The sequence below is a fragment of the Oryzias melastigma genome, linkage group LG7 (assembly GCF_002922805.2).
Source record: "Oryzias melastigma strain HK-1 linkage group LG7, ASM292280v2, whole genome shotgun sequence".
Classification (NCBI taxonomy): domain Eukaryota; kingdom Metazoa; phylum Chordata; class Actinopteri; order Beloniformes; family Adrianichthyidae; genus Oryzias; species Oryzias melastigma.
The window spans coordinates 3,011,652-3,035,689 of NC_050518.1; the positions used below are offsets into that span (position 1 = coordinate 3,011,652).

Consider the following 24,038-nt stretch of genomic DNA (forward strand, 5'->3'; position numbering starts at 1 on the left):
AACGCGTTAATATTTATCCACCCAAATGAATTACGGCCGTCTTTCGCTTCACGCTGGGCGATCAGGCTTCCACGAGGTTTGTTGATTTCTAAAAACGCACACTTCGTCAGGCTTTATCCCACTTGTAGCATGGTCACATACAAAATAAATAAATATTCAGCCTAGTTTTTGTACTTTATTCTTGTTATTTCTCAGTTTAGATAGCTTTTTCTTATTATTCTTATTTGCTACGTAGTGCGGCCCGTTCTCACGGTAACATGACAATGCCTCGTTGAGCGGGCAACCAACCTCAACTTTAGAGGCACATATGCTAATCCTCACATTAGGTTAAATTAAGCATCAGTTCAGAGAGAAAGCTCTCATCTTACAGCTTGTTTTTGTCCAGAAGATGAAGGAAAGTTTGCTTTAAAGAAGCCTGTGCAGTAATGCAGAACATTTGGGATATGTGACCGGAACTTCAGCCAATCAGAATTAAGTATTAACCCAGAAAATTGTATAAGTTCATTTTAAGTGCAGAGACACAGCATCTTGTTAGCATGTTATCATCTTTATTTTCTTGGAGTAATTCTGAAGACTTAAAAGTTGTTACCATTTCTTTAGAGTTCTTCTTATCTTACTGTTGATGTGTTTTTGTGGGATATCTGAGATAACACTTTATAGATTTAAAAATTTCAGATTATAAAAATGAAGGAAAAATATTCTCTGTTCAAAAGCTGCATATTGTCAAAAAGGTTTATATAGTAAAAACATTGTAATTAATTGTGATTCATCTGATTACTGTTATTTAGAAGTAACACCATTTCCTTACAATAAATTTCTTTGGAAAAAGCATTTTTTTAATTATTTTAATTTAAAGTTCAGTTATAAGACCAATAGACGAGTATTCCTGATAAAATATCTTCTGTGACCATTCCAGCACACAAGCCTTCACACCTCAATAATGTGGCGACTCCAGGACGGGTCAAGTGGACCTTTTGTCATTCCCTCTTAGTCAGGACTATCTCCCAGAATCAGTTTGCCTTGAAGCTATATTTTGCAGACACTTGTACCAAGAAAGGACTGATCGATGGTGGTATGTTGGATCAGATAGCAGGGGAGGACGTTAAAGGGGCGTTCCCCAGATCCTCATGTGTACTGGAGTCTGCTAAGAACATCTAACAGAGGGACCTTAAACTGTCCTCAAGGGGAGGCCGAGGCATCGAGTCAAACAGAAGTTTTTCTGCAGCACATCTATTTAACAGCACAGAAGGAAGCAGTCCCTTTATCGCTTGGCTCTTCTTTGTTAAAATGAACAAATCCAATAGGAATGTTTTTGAGCACGCTTCCCAAAAAGAAAAAAAAATATTTGTTTTTGCCAATCCGGAAACTGTGAGGACACTCAGATTTTCTCTGTGATTTATTCTGCTGTATTTTATCTTGACTCTTTGAAAGTCACTTTCCTGAAGCCATGCACTGTTTTATTTAAATGCTATTCAAGTTATTTTGATTATTTTTTGCAACATATGCTGCTTTAGGCTTTGAATTCTGCAACTTTATTCTACTGCAGTGATGCACATTTAGCTTTATGAGCCTGATTGCAGGAGAATTGAGAATATTACATCATTAAGTTAAGATATACACAACAAACTTCGATTGAGCAAAGATCTTTAAAGTTAAAACTTTTGAACATCATTACAACATTACTTATGCTTCAGTGGTTGTTGAAGAATTTAAATACCAAGAGAAAAAAATCTGTTGAAACTTTCCATTTTTTTAGAACTGCAGCAGTTTCATGGAGTGCGACGGTTTGAGCTGGAGCGTTCCTGCTGCTATAGCGCTCTGCTGCTTGATGAAGAGAGGGGCCGACTCTTCGTCGGGGCAAAGAACTTCCTGCTGTCCCTCTCTCTGGACAACATTGCTAAACAAGAACACAAGGTAAGCTCACATGTCTGTACAATACTTAGTGACAAGGATTTTGGACCAAAGCTGACCCACTGCTGCACTATGATGATGGAGACTTGGACCTTAGGATCGCACTTACAGTATGTCACAATCTGTAACTTAGGACTTGAAATGAGACTTGTCCTCAAAAGAAACAAGAGTCCTGCTTTAATATTTGTGAAGATACGTTTATTCCGCCCTCGGCAATGTGTGTTCAAGTGGCCACTTCCACTGAAAAGTCTATGTAAATGCCAATATATGGGCGTTTCAGGCTTCCACGCTCAAAACTCATGCATTGACGTGTTGCCACGCAAGTTTTTACAACTGCTTTTGAGCTCTACATACAAAATGCACGACGGCCACTGATCGTATATTAAAAGTTAAACCAGGTCAAACAAGAGCTTGGATTTGGAAGTGGCGAAGGGATCACATCCCCTTGAATTCATGGAAGTACCAACCGTTTAAAAAATGATCACGGAGGAAAAATTAATAATTGCGATTTGTTTCTGGCTGGCATTATATGACACAAAGTTTTCATATTATGGAATGGAGCTGTGAAAGAAAAAGTCTGGAGCAAGAGTTACATCCCTTCGACATTTCACCTCTAGCCTCTTCCAACTGTAGGGGGTGGACATACACTAGTTAACAGTAGAAAAGGAAGGAGAAGAAGCCCTTCCCTGCTTGTCTAGTGTGAACACCATGGGCTAAATGCACGATCAAGACCACGCGTTAAACGCTTTCTTGATCATGCCTCACATGCCCAGTGTGTGGCTTTACAGTCTGTTTTTCTTCATTTTTATGGTGCTTTTGTGGCACTAGATAAAAAACATCTATTTGATATGAACTTTGTGTGACCGTCAGAATATTATATACCGGGACTTGAGATTTGAACTGACTTGGACTCATTCTTGAAGACCTGTGAGCACCTTTAGGTTGAACCAAACACTGTTTTATTGTATTTTTTCAGAGTTTAACAACTGCAAATTCTCACATCCTGTCGTTCTCCAGCTGTGTTGAACTATTTAAATATCTGTCTAAATGTGCTACACTGAAGTACATAATGTATGGAAAAGATTATATATGGAGTTTAATTTTATAAAGTCTAAAACTGTTGAAACTGATGTACTTTTTCACTTTATACAAATCAGAGAATAGATGCAGTGGTTGTAGCAAAAGTGGTTCTGATTCACATTAGGCCAGTGTTTTTCTCAAACCTATTTTAGTAATCAGTTCTATTATCAAACCCAGACAACTGGTGGCTTATAAGTTCGTGTCCTAGAGGACTTTCAGGCAGATGCAGAAATACCCCGAAGTGTGGACAAATTTAATGAATGTGCGTCTTGCACATATGAGACGACTCAAATGTGACTTTAGGGCATGAGGAACAAATGTGGGATTGATAGAAAGAGTGAAAAGAAATGTTGGACAAAGATGAAAGTGAAAATATATTTAAAACGGATGTTGTTAATATTGAAAGGGAATTGAATCCACTGATGTTAAACATCACTAATAAATTACTCCAGTCTTCTTTTCACATTAGAGAAACTTAATAGTCTTCATTTTTTAAAATATTGAAGTTGACGGCTTACCTAAGCAGCCATAAACTTGCTGATAATGTATAGAGGCAGAGAGAAAACTACACCTATGCAAAATATACAGCTGAGCAGAAACATCTGTCCACTGCTGTTTGAAGTTCTAAATTTAGTGTTTGGTGTCCCAGATTTAAAATCTCTGTTGGTTTTGGTATTTGAATGAGTGTAATTTATGACCTGGGTGTGTGGATTCACAATTTGTTTTTGCAATGTGGTTGTATGTGGGTGGGTCACAGTTCTCAGAACAGTGGGGGAAACGGCAGACGTTGACAGAGAAGGAAGGCAAGAAGTGAGTCCAACAAAAGACTGGGGAGTCTCAAAGGAAAGACCATTTATTAGCATGAAAACTGTCTTAATTTGGAGAAAAAGTAAGGAATCAAATCTGTTTTATTAAATGTGTATATATATTTGAGGGAAGTAAATGTCAAATGAAATATTTCTCTGCTCTTTCAGATCTATTGGCCTGCTCCAGTGGACTGGAGAGAGGAGTGTAACTGGGCTGGAAAGGATATCACTGTGAGTGCTTTCACACCTATTCACTTCTGATTTTCCTTTTTTTTTTTAAAAAAAAAGGTCAATAACACCTAAAATAAACTAATACACATTAAAAAAAATAATTAGAATGGACCTCATGAAGACAAAGATTCTGATGTCAAGTAAATAAACAGAACAGGAAGCATAAAGCTCCTTTTAAAGCTCCTCATAAACACAAAGTAGGCTCCTTCCCAGCCTGCAGACAGTTCAAAGACACAAAAGGCACATGGATCTCCTCATAGAGGAGGTAGCTGTCCACTCCTGTAAGCCCAACACAAAGCTACCTTTTTAATCAACTGCAGTCATGGGAATCATCACAAGACAGAATTACCACATGTAAAATGATAATATATAATAATAGGTGCAGCACTTCCACTTCTGAGACAGCCGTGTGGTGAGATCACTTCCTCTGAATCGAGTTATTTTAAATCCCATATGACTTACATCTACAGTCTGATCTGAGGACATTTGTTTTCCTTTTCTCAGGAATCCTCGGGAGTCTTTAAATGAGCTGTGCTAACCAAATCTAGTTTGGTTTAATGCAACAATACACTGTTAGTTCTTATCTGCGTCACTCATCTTGCCAGTCGATAATTTATCCACTCTGCTGGGATGGAGAGAGTAAGTGGTTCTAGTCTGGCAGAGAGGCTTTGAAACGAATGGAAAACGACAAGCTGATAAGAAAATGAGCAAAGAGGACCACAGTTTGTTGGTTTATTACATTTCTAATCTGACCAAACTGACACCATGGGGCAATGACTGTATAAGAGAACTGGAACCAGTGTGTGTGATGTCACCCATAGAAAATGGCTTACTTTCTGCTTTAACCAAGTTAGGTCAATTCAGTTGTCATTTTTTTGGGATATGAATGATGGTGCCAGATGACTTCAGCAAGCAGTGATTGGTTCAAATTGGTCATCTTTTCTATGACAACCACTCCCACCTATCAGGAGTGAGCTTGTGAGAAGACCACATCCCCAAAGAAAGGCCGCTTGGGAGAATCTATCAATCAAACGTTATGAACGTTCAACTAGAAATCCCCTCTTTTTATCGAGGCATCTGATTGGTCATTTAGTAACTTGACCAATCACCATCTAAATAGATAAAATGAGTAGGATTATCAAGAACATGTTAAAAGGATATCAGAGCAAGAATGGTTATTCCTATAAATATAATGACTACCACCAATAGCTGTTTGTTTCTCAATAGAGGTCTACGGGATTTAGGCTTCTTGGAGCCAGCGGATACTTCCTGTTTGCAACATGAAGGACAAAAGGGTTACTGACCAATGGAGTACACAGGAGACTGCAAAAAACCAAATACTTTCAAACGTTAGCTTAAGTGAGCGCTATATTGGCGCTCTCTAATGTCTTCATCACTTTCAAATCAATGGGTGGCTACAGTGGCTCCGTCCCAACTGTTCCGTTCCACTTCACAATGGATGGGGGACCAATCCTATGAACCATACCCCCAAGTGGTACAGTTCAGTACTGTTTAATGCAGGGATAGGCAACCCCGGCCTCGAGGGCCACACTCCTGCATGTTTTCCAACATACTCTGCTCAAGCATGTTCTAATTGTCTGGACACACCTGAATCAGGTAATCAGTCATGAGTGAGGCTCGGATAACTGAAATTCATGTAGAGGCTGTGGCCCTCGAGGCCTGGAGTTGCCTATCCCTGGTTTAATGGGTCAGTTTTACTATGAAAACACTCAAAATACCAGACCGTACCTCTCAGTGGGAACGAGGATTAAGGTTCATGTCACCTCAGGGCAGTTGGGCTTTAATGGTGGACCCAGAATACATTTATTTCAGTTCTAACTGCTCATGGAGAATTCAGGTTATCTATAATGTAAAGATTGAGATCCTTCCATCCTGTTTTAATGTTTTTCCAGAAAACCATGGCCCTCACATGACATGCAGATATTTTATATTTTTTGTGCACAACCTGAATTTGCCATCAGTAGTTACAGCTGAAAAAAGTTTGAGATTTTTCATCAGAACTGAAAGCTGAAGAACACGAATTGAGTGGCCATGATCTTACGAAATAGTTCATTGGCCTATGCACTTTCTTAAGCTTTTAATCTGCAGATGTGACATTTTCCAACTGTTGTGCTTCTCAAGATTTGCTCTTTAAGCTTCTTTTGTTCTTTTGCATAACTTTTACATGATTTTACTTCCTGCCTTTTATAATGCTGCTCTACATTTAAACTGTACCTAACCACACCAGGGTTCATTTGCTATCAAACCCTAACTTCACATTTTCTACAATATATTTTTTAAATCAAAGCTGTTTCTTCACACACAGTACTTCATTGAAACAAAAGCCCACTGCATTGTTCACAGTGTAATTTGTTCAAACAGTGGCCACCCTGGATGTTCCTCTGGTTCTTTTTTGACTTCCACCACAATAAAGTTCTATTTTGATTCAAGGTAAAACATTTTTACACACAGAATAAATACCACACGCTGTGATTATATGTTAAAGTTAGGTGCTTATTAACCGACCAACCAATATACTGGTTACTAGATGACCGTTGGCCACCCAGTGCTATATTACATATATCTGTCCATGTGTGTGTTTCAGTGTAAACTGTCCTTTCCACAAGTATAGCACATGTGCAACCAATTTCCTACAATCTGTGTGTATTTTGACGTATACATTCATTCATGCACAGCATACATTTTACAGTTGAGGTGTGTGTGACAGGGTGTGTGTGAGTGTGAAACGGGGTGTGTGTGATCCTGTGTGTGTAAAACAAACCCACAGTCAGTACGATTATGCAGCTGCAGCAGACAGACAACGAGCTCCATTCATGCAAAAATCCAGGATCTAATTTCACCTGACCAGGAGATTGTGAGGGTGTGTGTTTGTGTGTGTGCAGGTTTCATTGTGCTCAACTTGAGTGTGTTTGAAAGAGAGAGAAAGTGTAGACTGAACGGTGGACAGAATTAGTCAATTGCACCAGAGGATAACTGGAGAAAAGAGGGGGAGTAAAAGACTAGAAAAGTCTGGGGAATGTTAATAAGTGCTGCTGTAAACATTATTTTCCTCCAATCGGATATTACTTTCCTAAAATTGTCATATTTATGGCTACTGGACACCTTATTTTCTTCTTCTTTTTTTTGTCTTTTCTAAAAAAATTCCCCCTTATAAATAATGAGCCAACCTCACACTTATGACCCTAATTACAGAGAGGTATGTTTCTGCTCCAATCTCAGAGGAGCCTTTTGTTCTACAGTTCTTTCCCTTCTAATTGTAATTTGTCCATTTGTTCTCTCCATAGTTTTATATATTTTATGAGGTTTTATTTACTAATATGTAAAGAGAAATATCCCAGTAGAAGTGAAAATTGTAGATTGGTATAAAATATTTCACTCAGGCAGATTCTAATCTGCAACAAAGATCAATTAAATGTTAAAACAACCTAAAGTCCCACTCCAATTATATTATTTTCTATTGTAAAATCAATCCATGTGGTTTTTAAATTATGATTATCCAGGTTTTAGCTAAAATAAAAAAAACTGGACCGTTTTAAAGACATATTTTTTGCAGCGCTGTAAAAATTTTCCTTGAAATTCTGCTAATTTCCCATCAGCACCTTGTTTACATTCTCTCCCGCTAACTTATGGCACCTCCCAAACCCAAGCTTAATTTGGCATAGCAATAAAACGGCTACCTATGAAGCCATACAGATTTGAGCCAGTTGGCAGCTCAGACGACGAAACCAAAGACGTTCATGGATCTATTTGTCTGCAAGTGGATGCATCAGAACCGGAGTGGAGAAAGGATAATTTGGCCCACTCATGGCAGTTGCTACATCATCTGCTCCTGATCCAACACAATTTGAAAGAAAAAGTATTTAGAAACACAGTTTTATTTTTATATTTCCCCCATCATGAGAAAAAGGCCACAAGAGGATGTAAAAAACACCCAAAACAATAAACAATAAAATAACAGTTGTAGTTACTGCATGATATGTCAGTGCAGCTCATTTAAACACCCAAAAGGCCACATTTTCAGCACTGAAAAGTGAAAAAGGAAGTTAAACACTTTCTGGTATTTGAAAACAGACACACAAATACAACCAACAAAATGTGGTTTTATGGGTGGACAGTTTGGCTCTGGAGATCTCCATCAGATAGGAGAAGTTTCTTCTTAAGACCTAATGACACAATCAACCCATTACTCTCTCTAGAATGTTCTGGTCTCTGGGTCATCTCCTTAGGTCTCCTATTTCAGCCATTTTGTTGGGGTTTAAATGGTTTCACATTAACCAAAAACATGATTGTTTGGAGCTGATTGTGCAGCATGCATTTGTAAAAATCTAAAATATTCTAATATTTAATGGATATATTTTTTTTTACGGTCCAGTTTTAAAGTTTTCAGAAAGAAAAATGTTTTGTGATAGAGCTTTATTATAGCATAAAAGGAGTTTTCCAAACAGGTTTTTTGCAAAGAAATGACTGTACAGTTGACAATAAACCACTATTTAACTTAATTTTATTTTTTTAATCACAACATATCACATTACATTGATATGGGGAAAAATGTAAAATGAAATTTGACATTTCTGCTGGGAGTGCAGGTTGATAAAGTCCAGAAATTAGTCCATTCTGGTGAAATATAATAAATTAATGTCAGTACTATTACACTACACAGGTCAACAAAGGATATTAAAGGTATTCCCTATCCTTTACACTGTGCTGTGTTGTGTGACAACTGTTATCTAAAACTTACTAGTATTTCAGCTCCAAACCCTTACATGCATTTACTTTATTAAGGTATCCTTGATACTAAAATTATACTAAATAATACCTTTTTCCAGATTGTACCCCCCAAAAAGCAATAAAATTAAAGAAAGCACACCAGGAACACAAAACTAGCTTAAATGTGTCTGTTCTAAGTGGATCAGTCAGGAGAGGCAGTAACAAAGGGTTGATTCGTGTTAATGATCTGTAGACAGAAGGTAAATGAGAAAAAGAAGACCCTAACGGAACAATACCGCTTCAGGAGACATGACGCCAGGACTCAAAGCTCGGGCCAGCATGAGGTCACAGCCTGCTGTTTCCTCACTGTTTCAACTAATGAGTCAGTGGTAGGTCAAAGGTTGATCGGTGAACCATTTAACAGCCCACCACCACGACTTACGCACACACTGAGAGGGAATGGATAGCTGTCGGGATTCACCTTCCACGTTCTTCTTTCTGCTTTGAGATCTTTTCAAAGTCTCTCCAGGATCTATTGTGTTCCCCTTGCTCTCCTTCTCTTTTGTTACTTCAAAGAAGTGCTGAGTGCCTCGCTGTTTGATGCTCTCTGACACCGGCAGTCACTATCATGTAAAATACAAGAGAAGCTGTCTGAAGGAGATGACCCTTAAAACTCGCTGAGGACGATGGAAGTGAAAGGCTAAATAAAACACAGTTAACTTTTAATAACATGAAAAAACAAATGTTTTTAATCAATTTTTACTATCATGTTTCTATAAATGGTAGTTACTTTTTTAATGGTCAATGTTTATTGACATAATAGACCAGTAGATGTTCTCTTAGTTCAAGGGTCAGCAATCTTTAACAGTAAAAGAGCCATTTTGGCTCGTTTTCTATTGATCAGAACCTAAAAGGAGCCGCATCTTACTTTGGTCTTAAAGAAATTTGGATTTGCATACGTTTCCTTCTTTTTTAAAAAATAAACATGAATTATGTTTATTTTTTGACACGAACAAAGAAAAAATATATATATAAAAAACTAGCATCTCTCAAAATATGAATTTATTTTTCTTATTGCGCTTGACAGAAGCTCAAATAATTTATTTTCAAAAGAAAAGCTGCTCTGTGCCAAACAGGATCATCTCAGTGTAGCTCTGGAAGGCTAGTAACCGTTGTTGTGCAGCATAAGATAATATGTGCTTGTGACAAAGCAGCGTCACAGGTTGCAGGACAACGTCTAAACAGTGCTTTTAACTCATACAAGATAAAATTTTTAACAAAGTTTTGCTCTGCTTATAAAATCTGTTCATTCTGGAGGTAGCATTGAGCAAACAAAGCTTCTTTAGGTCAACAGGGATGTAAAAACCTACATAGTTTCTCCTCTATGTACTATCAATTTATACATTTGACTAATCTAAATTCAATAAATGCAAATGAATTCATCCTTACTTTAAAAAAATACTATTATTTAATCTTCTTCGGCCAGAGAGCCAGCATGAAGAGAGAGCCACATGTAGCTCTGGAGCTGCAGGTTGCAGATCCCCGTCTTAGTGGATGAATCAGCAAACACTAACCAAAACAAAAGCTCCAAAATATCAGTTTTATTTACAAGGATGGAGGATAAGTCTCCATTCTTTGCAAGTTATCTGTGAAGATAACAAGTATTTGAACACCATGTGATTTTGCAAGTTCCTACCACTTAAAAATCATAGAGGAGTCTCTCAGGAGCATGTCCACCGTGTGAGACGTTATCTAAAAAAAACCTGGAAATTTGCATGCTCCTGCCACAAATGAGTATCAATGTTAATTTTTGGTACAGTGGTCTTTGCTTGCAATTGTGCAGGTCAACTTTTCACGTAGTTTTTATCAGGTTTGCAGGGATTTTGGCCCACTCCTCCACACAGGTATTCTCTAGAGCAGTCAGGTTTATGTATTAGCATCATTATTCATTTCTTGATTTTTATCAATTTACAAATATAAATGTTTGTACTGGTTCTGCTTATTTGTTCCTTTTAAGAAAAGTACCACATTACATAAATGCAATAAATTTAACTTAAGTTCGCACATCTTCATGATGGGAAAGGAGCAGAAAAAGAAGTCTTGTTTTATTTCTGCCCTTAAATTAAAGCTTAAAATTAAAAAAAGACAATTCTAGATGTTTATTATACTTTCTAAAAGGCTTATATTTTAAGAAAAATATAGTGCTAGTTTATACAGAAGCTTCAAATGAGCAATCTTCAGCTTTGATACTCCCACAGGCATGTGAGTGTTTTCAGAGGGGACACAAAAGAAAGCTTAGGATTTGTCACAGGCAAAGAGAGCACACAACTATGTGAGGAATGTACATCACTAAATCAAAATACAGAGGGTCCAAGTTAAAAAAAAAGTCAACAGGAGAACTCTAATATGCACATAATGGCCTCAAGTCGGATTAACCTCATGTGTTTCAGGATAAAAGAGAGAGATCACAGTCTTGCACTGTTAAAAACTCAGCCTGTCTGTGTGTCTTTCAGTCCGACTGTGTGAACTATGTGAAGATTGTGCACCATTACAACCGAACTCATCTGTATGCCTGTGGAACCGGGGCTTTCCATCCAACCTGCGCCTATGTGGAGGTGGGAAACAAGATGGAGGTGAGGAACCAGAGAAAACGCTGCACAATCATGAAAAACTGGATAAAAAGAACATGCATGCATGTTAGATTAAACAAATGTGTTCACAAACGTTTGTATGAGGAGACTACAGGGCTATAACATTAACGCATGTCAAACTTTAGTTTGTGCGAACATTGACAATCTTAATATTTGACTGATTTACAGACATATTAAAACTCGGATTTTAACCCCAAAAATAAACAAATTAACAAACAAAATTAAATTATTATGATCTATTTGTTCTTGATTTCCTTCTCCATCAGGACCATGTGTTCAGGATTGATCCCTCTAAGGTGGAGGATGGGAAAGGAAAGAGCCCCTATGATCCTCGGCATAACGCCGCATCTGTGCTTATCGGTAGGAACACTGATCTGAGCGGATAAATGTATTACCGTTCACTTTTTGTGAGAAGTTTTAACTTGGTGGCATAAAAATACATATTTCTATCTCCCAGGTGATGAGCTCTACGCAGGTGTGGCCACAGACCTGATGGGCCGGGACTTCACCATCTTCAGGAGTTTGGGGAAACGTCCCTCCATCCGCACTGAACAGCACGACTCACGCTGGCTAAATGGTTTGTTTGTGTCTGGATTCCTCTCATTTTCAAATAGAAAAATCATCATTGGGCTCAACATGCTGACATTGTTTCTGTTTGTTTCCATCCAACAGAACCAAAGTTCGTTGGGTCGTTTTGGGTCCCTGAGAGTGAAAATCCTGACGATGACAAGGTCTTTTTCTTCTTCCGTGAGACTGCAGTTGAAGCTCAGGGTTTAGGAAAGTCCACCTACTCCAGAATTGGACAACTCTGCCGGGTAACTGATTACTCATTATGGGTTATTAGGCACAGGAATTCAGACAAAATAGTTTAGAATTGTTTACTTGTATTTGGCTCTTAAGCAAATGTTCTGTTTTAATCAGAATGATTTGGGCGGGCAGCGAAGTCTGGTGAACAAGTGGACAACATTCCTCAAGACTCGTCTCATTTGTTCAGTTCCTGGAGCTGATGGCAGTGACACGTACTTCGACGAACTGCGTAAGTTCACCGTGAACTATCAACTGCAGCTCTAAAGACTAGGAGGAAAAAATGATTCAAAGTGAGAATGTTTATTTAATCGGTGTTATGAAGAAGACAGGGGAAGCAAACAGGAAAAATGAAGGTAAAATATTCCAGACTTCAAACATTTGAGAGAAAATAGCAGATTTCATTTCAATAAAAAGTTTATTATTTACTGAATTTCAGAATTTAGTCCAATATTACTGAAAGAAGACACCCAAGATCCAAGGAGATGAAATAAAAAATATGTTTCTTTTTCTTATAATAAGGTTCAGAAGTTAGCGTACATTTATGACTAATGGACTGAGGCTAAAGGAAATGATTTAGAATACTGGAGAAAAAGCTTTACTGCTAACTCACATGGACATCACACAGTTGTTTACTCAGAAATTGTGTCTGCTGCTTGCTTCACATCAAAAAGTGAATCCTTTGATAAACTCCTTGGTGCCGGGTCCACATCAAGAGATTATGTGTTGCCAAGCTTTAAAAAAAGAAGTAATAGATGTTAAAAATATATATACATTTATATACTTTTATGACATACTTTCAGCTGCAATGACATCAGAGATGAGAAAAAGTTTAAAACAGACTATTTTATGAAGTGAAAGTTGGAATTCTCTAAGCTACATTTTTAAGGCAACTAAATTATAGTTTTTTAAATGAACAACATGACTAAAAAATATTTTTTTTTAAATAACAGGTAAAGCTCAGCTCACACATGACAGTCCTAAGTGTCTCAAAAACCTTAACCTTTCACCATGTTTAGAAAGGACCTCAAATACTCGAATAAACTTTTAAAAGGCCAGAAAAGTCACACACTTTGAATTGGTTGACATTATTTCCTGTGCATTATCTGCAGCTGTTTTATTTTGAAATAATGGTATATTTGATTTAAACTATGTTTTTAAATATTTTTTTAATCAAGAATTACTGTATTTTCACATATATGTCAGGAAACAGCTTCCTGCCTGCTACTAAATAATTTAAAACAAGCTTTTGTAAAATAAAATAAAAATTTACCCATAAATGAGGAACAAATATTCTTACACAATGTTTTTCCACCTACTTCAAGGCCCAAAATGGTCTAACAGTCACATTCATTCATTCACAAACATTCCTTCACCTGTTAGTGGAGGTGGTTATGAAAATAATTATGTATAATGTGACGAAAATGATGTAATTCATGACCCCTTCTTTCAGAAAAGCACATTATACACTAGAGAAACTAAGGTTTTAAGGCATTTATAGTATTCTGTCTCAAGTGTAACCCTTGTGCTTGTGTCTGGTTTTATAATTTACCCACTTGCAAATTATTAAAGAAAATAAGTCTAAACATACGTATTTCTTAGAAATTTGCCACAACTCGTGTTCACTGTGAAAACTGATGTCTTATCTTGAAGCCCAGAAGGAAACATCCCTCCGTTTCGATCACCTTAAAACCATTCCTTCCTATTTTAGCTAAATATAATCAGACAGCTGCAAACAAGAATGCAACATTTGGACAACAAACAAGTTATTGCTTTGTTAAAGCTTTTCTTTTAACGCCTAAAGACATCTCAAATTCATTTAAGTGTGTTTTAAATGCAGTTTATTAAGCACATAAACTTTATTACATTTATTGGTATTCATAGTTGAATAAACATGTATGAATCTGAGTGAAAAATATTTCATATAAAACGTGTTTCCTTTGATTTTCTCGGTGTGAACTGGAGGCCTCTCCTCAGGGCAGAACGGGTGATTGCGTAATATGTGTTGAACCTGCAGTCATGTGGTTGAGCCAGCAGCTCTCTAAAGATGTTTCTAATAGATCTGTCCGACCGTATCTGGGGGCCATAATATGATCTGCCTTTGTGCTCATCTCATGACAAAGTGAAAAGGTTAACTAAGTAAAAACTTTGTCCAAACTCTAACCCCGCCTCAGGCTGCGTCTGTCAGTCACATTCTTATAGATGAACAATGTGGCTCTTATCTTGACAGTGGGTTAATGAGCACACCTGCAGCAGAAAGTCTGTGCAAAAGTATTCCTAGTATGACCTTGCTTAAAAGGTTGATTGAGCTAATTGTTTTCTTTATTATAAATAATTTTAGAAACAACAGGAGGATAAAACTTGCAAAATAGAGCCCATTTCCAAAGATTTTAATGTGTGAAGGAGTCAACTTCACCATCTTGGCTTTAGCTTTGGTGGATTTAGTTCTATGTCATGACCTCCAGCAATCAGGGAAACCTCTTGAAAGGGATTAGACATTTCCACAGGCCTTTGTTTATCTTTGTGGAAACCTTTGGGCGGTCCCCACCCGACCTGACTGTGTGTGTCCGTCCTCAGGCGACGTGTTCCTGCTGCAGACCAGAGACAGAAAGCACCCTCTGGTCTACGCCGTCTTCTCCACTTCCAGGTCTGACAGGTTCCTGCGCACAAGACACATTAAAAACATGTACAAGTTCATTTTAATTTTGTTTCTCTGTTTGTCTCCCTACAGTAGTGTATTCAAAGGCTCAGCCGTGTGTCTTTACTCAATGAATGACATCCGAAGGGCCTTCCTGGGGCCCTTTGCTCACAAAGAGGGACCTAACTACCAGTGGGTCCCTTTCCAGGGAAAGGTCCCATATCCCCGCCCAGGAATGGTATGTCAATGGCCACACTTGAGCAAAGCTGCTTAACAAATGCTGGAATGTAATCAAGTAACTCAAACCTAAATGAAGCAATATAATCTACAACACAATCCAACAAGTGAATCTGTACTTTTGATTCTTGTATGGGTTTGCAAAACGTGCTTTCATCAAATTTATGGCAGTTTAGAAAATATTATACAGTAGTCAAAGCAACATTTCTTTCTAATGTTATGATTTTCATTTAACCCCCTTATAGCCCCACATAAGCCCCCCCCCCAGATTATGATTTTCTTTTTCCTGCAGACACTTCAGTCTTCAGCATTGTACACTTGTTTCTCTGTAATCCTCCAAATCAATATTGGGGCAATTAGATTCTGCTAAGCACACAAATGTGGTGTCAGCAGGACTTGTACTGCTGAGCTTCAGCTGTTTCACAGCAGAACAATTTCCTTTGTATATGTGCAGAAGAGTAAGCGATAAACCAAGGCTCACGCCATCATCACCTCGCTTACATGGGAAATTATGCAGAACCGCCTGCAGAGCAGATTCTGGTTTGAGAGTCAAATTCATGTTTCAGCAAGAAAAAAAACATTTTTTTTACATTATTTATAGAATTAATAATAAAGGACACAGAAATTACACTAAAGTATAGTTTTCTTTTTTATTTGTCATATTGTAAAGTCCTTCAAGGTTTCAGACCAAACAGAAGAGGGAGCATTAAGCAGTTTAGGGGAATGAGGGGCATACGAGTGAGGGTACAGGTCAAATTGGGAGTGGGTCACTGAAATACATAAAAATAGGATTTGGGATGAAAATTATGGACATAATAGGCTTCAAACGTTACTCGAGGTTTGTCATTGTATGTATGATGACACACCATCAACACCAGAGATGAATCAGGGCCATCCAGAAGGTGTCCCAAAAGAACCCCTTCCTCACACCCCACCCAGGAGGGGCACCGGTAGAATAACAGGTCCTCAACATGAATAAAAATAAATGAACCAACCAGGCTCTAGTTTAAAAAGCATCTATGGAATACAGACTGGATAAGGCTGGAACCAGCCCTACAGAGACATGAATACCTCCCCCCTCCTCAGATGCAATGTGATGCTTGGATAATGGAATGGCCAGAGACCTCAGGGATCTCCTTTAATGTGTGGAGAGGTAACCAGGCCCAGGGGACCCAACCGCCAAATGACTTCTCCTACAAGAGAATGGAAGGGACAGAGGATACGTAGCAAGTGCAATAGTTGTGTCGATAAGTTTGCATCAGATGTTTAAATGTATGGACTCAAAGGTGAAATTCCAATGTGGTAGGTAGAATGCAGTATGAACACCTCCACTTAGCAACCATAAGTTCCACCAAAGCAATCTAATGCCAAAGGTGTGTCACAGGCTGGCCAACCCCATCCCCAAACAGATTTAAATGAGAACTGTTGACGAATGGCTTCCACACTGTCACTAGTCCCCGCAGACCCCAGAAGATGGAGTGGTGACCTCACCAGCTAAAGTACGCCTAACTTTGAGAACATCCAGGGCGTGTTTAACTGTTCAACTTTAAAAGTACAAGTTCAGTAAACCAGACTCCAGTGAATCCAGAAACACAAACTCAAAATCAATCTGTTCTATTTTCCTTAGTGTCCAAGCAAGACATTCGGCAGCTTTGAGTCCACAAAGGGTTTCCCAGATGACGTGATCCAGTTTGCACGGCACCACCCCCTGATGTACAACCCCGTGTATCCCATGAGCCGACGGCCTGTTTTTGTTCGAACTAATGTGGACTACAGCTTCACGCAGATCGCCGTGGACAGAGTCAATGCTGCTGACGGGCAGTATGATGTCATGTTTATTGGGACGGGTAAAGGCTTTGGGTTTTCTCAGTTTTTCATGTTATTAAGAAAAAAGGAAAACAATTGCAGTTGTATGTTTTTTGTGTTTTAGATAAAGGGACAGTGTTGAAGGTGATCAATGTCCCCAAGGAAAGTTGGAACAACATGGAGGAGCTTCTTCTGGAGGAGTTGGAGGTCTTCAAAGTAAGCCATTTTGATGCATTTATCTTCTTTCATCTTAATGATGATGTCAGAACAGACATTTTGTCCAGTTCTGATGAAGTTTTTTTCTCCTAATCTTCCATTTTGGAAAGAGTTTTCCTCTCTACTGTCACCCATTGCTTTCTTAGTGGTCCAAAAAGCCATTTGGTGTAATCTAAACAACTCTAGATGCTTTGGTTAAATACAAAAATAAGTAAAGAAATGTGCACCTAAAAGATAGAAAAACAAACATGGCTGAAAGAGTGACAAATTACATCAAAGACCTTGTATTAGGAATTTATAGCAAATCTTTACCCGTTATGTCTTGTACTGAGAATGCGATTTTTTACTCAAAAAATATATTTTACCAAGTTTGTACAAAAATCTCTAACTAAGCACCAAATTTATGCTGTTATACAACAGTCAGGAATATCTTCATTTAAATCTAAAACCATTTTGTGTAACCTGTGACGCATTTGTTTCTACCTAACACATTATGTAATGCTCAGTGTGACGGTTTTCATCACACAACCCAGATTATTCCATCAACCAGGGATGCCAGCGATAAACAGAAGGTGTTTTGTTTCAAAGGTCTCCAACATTTCTACAGTTACCTATCAACCTGTTATTTTAGGGGGTAAACGGTCGGGGAGAGCAAAGGGATAAGGCCACATGCCAAGGGGTTGAGAGTGGTCTCGTGTTATTTCCAAAGAAGAAGGGGGTGGTTCATCCTTGATTTGAGGTTTTTTTTACCAAATCACAAACTTTTCCAAAGTTTTCTGAAATCAAATGTGATTCCATCTGTCTGACAACTAAATCTCAGCTGTAATTGGGTCCTCCTTCAGGATTATAATAATCCTTAAGCACTGCCACAAGTCTAAGAGACAAAAAAAAAAAAAAAAAAAACTAGAGTTGCAATGGCTCAAAGTCCACAACTAAAGTGCCCAAGGAATTTAAATGAGCTGCCAAGAAGACAAATGACAGCAAAAGGAGAAACAACTAAATAAATGAAGGAAAATAAATGATAACCTACAGCTTCCTTAGTAAATTCGACAATAAAAAATACTAAAACTGATTAAAAAAAGTTGAATGTACAAATGGAGATAGTACATATTACATAAATTCAGTAGATCAAGGTAATAGAACTATGACAGCATGTTTAACTGTGCTGTTTTGTGTTTCTAAGGATGCCTCCTCCATCATCAACATGCAGATCTCCTCCAAACGGGTATTTCTATCTTCTTACTCCAGAGTGCTGGATATTGCCATCATATTAACCTTCTCCAGTAAAAATGAAACAACTTTTTGAATGTTTCTGGTTTTCTCTTGTGCTACAGCAACAGCTGTATGTGGGCTCAGACACCGGCCTGGCCCAGGTTCCTCTGCACCGCTGCAGTGTGTACGGGAAGGCCTGCGCTGAATGCTGCCTGGCCCGGGACCCTTACTGCGCCTGGGATGGAACGTCCTGCACTCGCTACCTGCCAAACACAAAGAGGTCTGTTGTTCAAAGAGTCTGGCGCAACCATGAGAAGCCTGAAAAAATAAAAAAAGCTATATTGGAAATAAATAATTAGACGAACGTTGTAGTCATTTGTAAAACTCTTTCCAGGCGCTTCCGTCGACAGGATGTGAGGAACGGAGACCCCAACACCCTTTGCTCCGGAGGTACAACACTAGAACTGTCATTTAAGCCACATTCTATTCGTAAAAAAAAAAAAAAAAATATATCTGTTGTAGAAGTTAAAAACTGACATGCAAAGCTAAATGCTGTCGATGCAAAAAGTACAAATCAGAAGTTGGATTCCTCTCTGATGAAATGAAGCCTCCCTCTTAACATTTACTCATCCTGTCCCTAACTATCTGAAATATCTTAAATACCCTCTTTACCCCTACTCCCCCGATGACCTCTGTCCAGTCAAACCACAGGGCCAGCTTTGTGCTGCTATCTGTCTTCCTGCCAGACAATCGAATCAGGCTCCTCACTTAAACTGAAGGAGCTGCAGGGTCATTTAGTTAAATCCTGCAGCATTTCAGCTGAGTTGTGTAAAACCAAATGAAGATCACAGAGTAATTGTCTCTGATGTGATTAGCCTAAAGTGCAAGCTATTTCACAGGTTGAAAACGTATTTGTTTTCTTTTTTTCAAGTTGATAATAGTTTCTTTTTATTTCTATGGATCTTTTTAAAAATAATAATTAAAAAATCAGCTTAGCTAACCCTTTTTTTAAAGTTGCCTTAAAAAAAGACAACTTTTAAGAGATGGAATCTTAATTTTGCCATGAAACGCAACATTTAAATTAATTTAAAGAGAATTTCTTATATTCGTATAGGTCAATAATAATAAATTTATCTTTTTTTTTGTTCAGTGGCAGGATAAAATTAATTATATGAATAGGAAAAATTAAATCAAACACAAATTTAACTTATTGCACATTTTAATTCATCCTGTTAAGAGGTTTTTTTTGTTTATTTACTTTTGTGAGAACATTATCTCTCTGTCTCTGTCGCCCCCTACAGACCACCATAAGCATCGCATTGCAGAGAGGAAACTCTACGGCGTTGAGGGAAGCAGCACTTTCTTGGAGTGTATTCCCAAATCTCTTCAAGCCAAAGTAACTTGGACGTTCCAGAAACACCCTCAGAATCCACGAGCAGAGGTGAGAAGGATTATAAACCGTAATTTATGAAAAAGTTGTGCCTCAAACATTTTCAGGAGATTCTACCTTTTTAACACCATAACAGAAACAACAGACATTCGCCTTTTTAACTGTTGTAATTTTTCTCACATAGTTAATTTTCTGGCTACATGACACTGTGAAGCTCTGCAAAATTTACGAGTCCATGCCTAAACAAACTTGTCATCAGGAAGGTCAAAGGTCAAACATTTTAACATAAACCCTGACTGCACATCATCATGTTTTAGCCAAAGTCCATTCAGGTCTAATTCTAAAAAACTACTGCTGCTCTGCAGAAACTATGTCCAAAAATTGACAGTGTCTTAAAAATGTTGTCTAAAAATTGAAAAATCATCATTAAAAGGAAGATTTGAGTGTCACTTTAACACGTCATTTGACAGTTTGTGATACTTCTGCCACTTTCACAATCTAAAGTTATTGATGAATCAACAAACTGATTCAAAAATCTTCTTGTCCACAGATGCGTGTAGATGAGCGAATCTTACAAACAGACCGGGGTCTTCTGATTCGCCGGGTCCTGAAGAGAGATATTGGTGTCTATGAGTGTCACGCGATGGAGCACGGCTTCACCCAAACTTTGCTAAGCATCACCTTGGAAGTTATACCTTCAACATCCTCCTACATCCCCAACTTGCCCTCCGACGCTCCTGTCCGATTAGATCCTCGCAGCGGAGGCGGCTCCTCGATGACCAATCAGAAGCTCTGGTACCGGGACTTCATGCAGCTGGTGGACCACCCTAACCTGAACACCGTCGACCAGATTTGTGAACAAGTCTGGGCACGCAAGAACGCCGGTGAAGCCCAGGGGGTTAAGAGCTTTCCTGCCCCGGCAAAGGACATCCTGCCTCTAGGTGGTGCTGCTCGCCCACCCAACAAGAAGTGGAAGCATCTGCAGGAAATCCGAAAGGGGAGAAACCGCAGGACCCACGACGGGAAACCAAACCCCCGGGCACCTCGCAGTGCAGGGGAGTAACCCACACATGGAGGGAGAACAGTGACTGATGGAGAAAAAGAGGAGAATAAAAGAAAGAGACTGAGAACTGATGGAGGCGTTCACACATGCAGATACACACAGACATACACAGCACCCTTCCTTTGTGTATATTTATCTATGGATGGTCCCACTAAATGGTACACCTTTCCTGAGCCCTCGTCCCTGAGACCGGCCCCTGCATGTGCTGCCTTATAGCTCAAGTTAATTCTGCACGATCCCTTTACTCAGTTTTTGTAGTATTGTAAAGTACTGGCAGACACCTGGGAGAAAATCCACCTTTAAATGTGGGAAACCTTTACTCCACTTATTTATTCTCTTTTCTGATGCTTGAAAACGTGTTCACATGCTCACAGCAGACGTCGGCCAACAGACCAGTTCATATGCTCACTGTGCACACGCTCCTCTCTGGACAACAAAACTTTAACTCCACCCCAGAACTGTGGATGAGCTTCATTACAGGTTGCAGTTTAAAGAGAAGATTTCACACCAGCTCTGCACGTTCAGATGGAGACACCGCGAAATGCTAAAAAAAATGGAGAAAAACAATGACTATTTCAGTTGAAATGCACAAGCATGCAGACAAAAAAAAAAGACAGATTGACATTTTATTTTTTGGAACCTTTTGAAATGAATTGATCGTCTTCCTGTGGTCTTCTTGGTGCACATATCTCCAGCCCACAAGTCAGGTGTGTTACATGATGCAATCGAACAGAGACACCAGCGCCTGTAGAACACATCAGCATCTTAGAAAACTAGTCTTTCCGTTTTTTTCCTTTTCATTTTGGCAGTTTCACATTGAAGCTGCTCCATTTAACAACAGTAAATCACCGGTTGTCAGAGAGCAGATGGACTGGAAGTGGATAGATGATGGTCAAGAAACTCAGTAGCAAACAGCTGATAAATTTCCATCTCATGAGGATGACACATTAAGTGCAAATAGCAAAAAATAAATCTTTATTTGGTGCAAAAAGAGGAAGTTTGACTAAAACTAAACCCTAATTGTAAGAAAAAACTAAATAAAGCAGAATTTTCCCACCAAAACTTCATGCATTACTATTTCTTCAATGAATTTTAAGAGCAGGATGAGGAGGAAGAGAAAGGATTTTAGCAAACTCCATATGACAACCCATGTTTCTGGGCGACAGTACAGTATATATATATATATTAGCATGATATTTATGAGTGAGACTGATTTTTATATAAATATATTTTTAGTGGTACTTCTTTTCTTTTACACTGTTCTTACATAAGTTGTTTGTGGTAAAAAAATAAAATAATAATAATAAAAAAAAACAATATGCAAAGTAAAATGAAGTGTGCATTTCCGATCCTTAGTTTGGCACGGTGAAATGCACAGAACACGGCTCATCTGTGCGGCTTGAAAACATTTCCACTGTTTGCTAAAACATGAAAAAAAAAACACTGTTGACATTTGCAGCTTAAAGATTTCATCTCTACATAATGGAAAGTTTAGAGTCTTCCTTCTCCGTGTCTTATCTCTCTGTGTGTATTTTCTGTACAGTAACTTTATTTGCGGTTTGTGCTAACATGTTGTGTGTAGTCTGCCCTCTAGTGTTTGTTGTGTGTACAAGCTTGGATGAAAAGGTGGTACAATAAAAAAGTTGGGTCTGTAGCTCCTCATGAAAGAACGCCAGTTGCATAAATGATGCAATTATGCTTTGCAGCCATGAAATTTAAATATGGTTCATGTGTAGAAAATATTGTGCTGCTGTTTTATCATTTTAATAAAACTGGGAAACGTTGTATTTAGCAGAAGTTTAATGATTCACCCCTGAAAGCAGCACAGACTGCATCCTTGTGTGGACTCCTTCTTGTAGCTTGTCATTATGTCTTTAAACAGAGGTGACTAATGCGAATTAAAAGCACACCCAGAATTTTTGATGTCACACCCAGACGGTCGGGATTCACTGCAAATGGTGGATAAAATGTTTTAAACTGTGATCATATCAGGAGTTTAAAGCCCAAACAACACATTCATTCCACTTATTTTTGAAAGATAGGTTGGTGACATCAAACTTCTCCTTTTTAGGCCAACTGTTTCTTAGAGCTTGAAATTGCATGACTAATGATAGTGGCTAACGCATTTGACAATGATGAGAAAGAAAGAGGGAAACACAGCACAATGCTGATAATTATTATTGTTAATGTTATTCTTATTCTTTAGTATTTATGTGCAAAAATAAGCTGACTTGTTGTGCTTTGGTCTTTATTTTTTTCTTACAAATGTAGATTTTCATCTGTATCTTCATCGTCTAAAGACTTCAAGAGTTTTTTGTGCGTTCCAGACATTTCCAGAAGAAGAAGTCTGATGTTCAAACATCTGAGACACATAAATCCTACATAGATGCTCGTGTCTGAGTGTGTGTGCTCATGCAGGGGAGTAAGGTCTGTGCGTGCTTTGAGTGTGTTTGTTTGAGTGTGAACAGTTTGGAAAGGAGCCGAGCTTTGTAAATACTGGCAGGTGAACAGGAGGTTTAGAGACGTCTGTAGTTGAAAGGTTGAAGGCCAAAGTTACCTTGGTGCACTGTAATACTCCCAGGTCTTTGTGAAATGTCCTGTCAAATTGTTTTTTGATTAACACAATAAAAATATGCAGTTACTTCAACATGGACATGGTGGCTTTTTTAAAGATTTTTAGAATAATATTTAAACATATAAAACAATATTTATGAAAATTTAAGATTGTGATCATTTTAAATTCAGTGTATACATTTGTTATTTAAATCTAAACAAGTTACTAGTCTAATATGATAGTTTATGTAGTTTTTAAAAAGTGGCAAAAATATTTAAAAGAACATTTAAACTTTTTAAACAAAAAATCAGCAAGAAAAGGTAATATTCTACTAAAAACAGGCTTCACTATTACTGTCAAATTATTAAAGTTTGTTTACGTCCAAATCATAGATTCTATGTTTGACCACATGATGGCAGTCTAACATTTCCCCATGAAAGCTACTGAGTTTTCCAGCTTTGAGAAGTTGGATCACATAATACATTAAAACTAAAAATATTGAAGTACGGTAGAATACATATTTAAAATAACTTATAACATAATATGAAAAATAAAATATAAAATGTCACATGCAATACTTTTTATAACGCCAATCATACTGCATTTAATGTATGTATGTATTAAATTAAATAAAAAAAATCCTAACTAATAAAAAAGGTAATTAACTTCTGAAGTTCGTACACATCTCTGTGACGTATTGATGACCTGTCT

The 24,038-nt window shown here is 38.0% G+C and overlaps 1 protein-coding gene and 1 long non-coding RNA gene across 6 annotated transcripts in view; one reads left to right on the forward strand and one right to left on the reverse strand.

Annotated features, from left to right (window-relative positions):
• Window positions 1-23,420, forward strand: part of sema3b (sema domain, immunoglobulin domain (Ig), short basic domain, secreted, (semaphorin) 3B) — an 80,925-nt gene extending 57,505 nt beyond the window's left edge. For 4 of the 5 annotated variants that reach the window (XM_024292402.2, XM_024292404.2, XM_024292406.2 and 1 more), the window contains 16 exons: window positions 1,757-1,914; window positions 3,966-4,028; window positions 11,270-11,389; window positions 11,674-11,767; window positions 11,865-11,984; window positions 12,080-12,222; window positions 12,329-12,443; window positions 14,789-14,858; window positions 14,943-15,087; window positions 16,714-16,933; window positions 17,017-17,108; window positions 18,292-18,333; window positions 18,443-18,600; window positions 18,715-18,770; window positions 19,622-19,761; window positions 20,261-23,420. In XM_024292402.2, the coding sequence (XP_024148170.1) occupies window positions 1,757-1,914; window positions 3,966-4,028; window positions 11,270-11,389; window positions 11,674-11,767; window positions 11,865-11,984; window positions 12,080-12,222; window positions 12,329-12,443; window positions 14,789-14,858; window positions 14,943-15,087; window positions 16,714-16,933; window positions 17,017-17,108; window positions 18,292-18,333; window positions 18,443-18,600; window positions 18,715-18,770; window positions 19,622-19,761; window positions 20,261-20,773 (2,249 nt within the window). In that variant the 3' untranslated portion in view covers window positions 20,774-23,420. The remainder of the gene's footprint in view (window positions 1-1,756; window positions 1,915-3,965; window positions 4,029-11,269; window positions 11,390-11,673; window positions 11,768-11,864; window positions 11,985-12,079; window positions 12,223-12,328; window positions 12,444-14,788; window positions 14,859-14,942; window positions 15,088-16,713; window positions 16,934-17,016; window positions 17,109-18,291; window positions 18,334-18,442; window positions 18,601-18,714; window positions 18,771-19,621; window positions 19,762-20,260) is intronic. The other variant, XM_024292407.2, reaches the window with a different exon arrangement.
• On the reverse strand, window positions 14,040-20,538 carry LOC112158819. Its single transcript, XR_002921370.2, has 3 exons — window positions 20,406-20,538; window positions 20,286-20,317; window positions 14,040-14,871 (listed from the first exon to the last, which is right to left on the reverse strand). It is a non-coding gene; the product is annotated as an uncharacterized LOC112158819 (long non-coding RNA).
• Window positions 23,421-24,038: the final 618 nt, after the last annotated feature.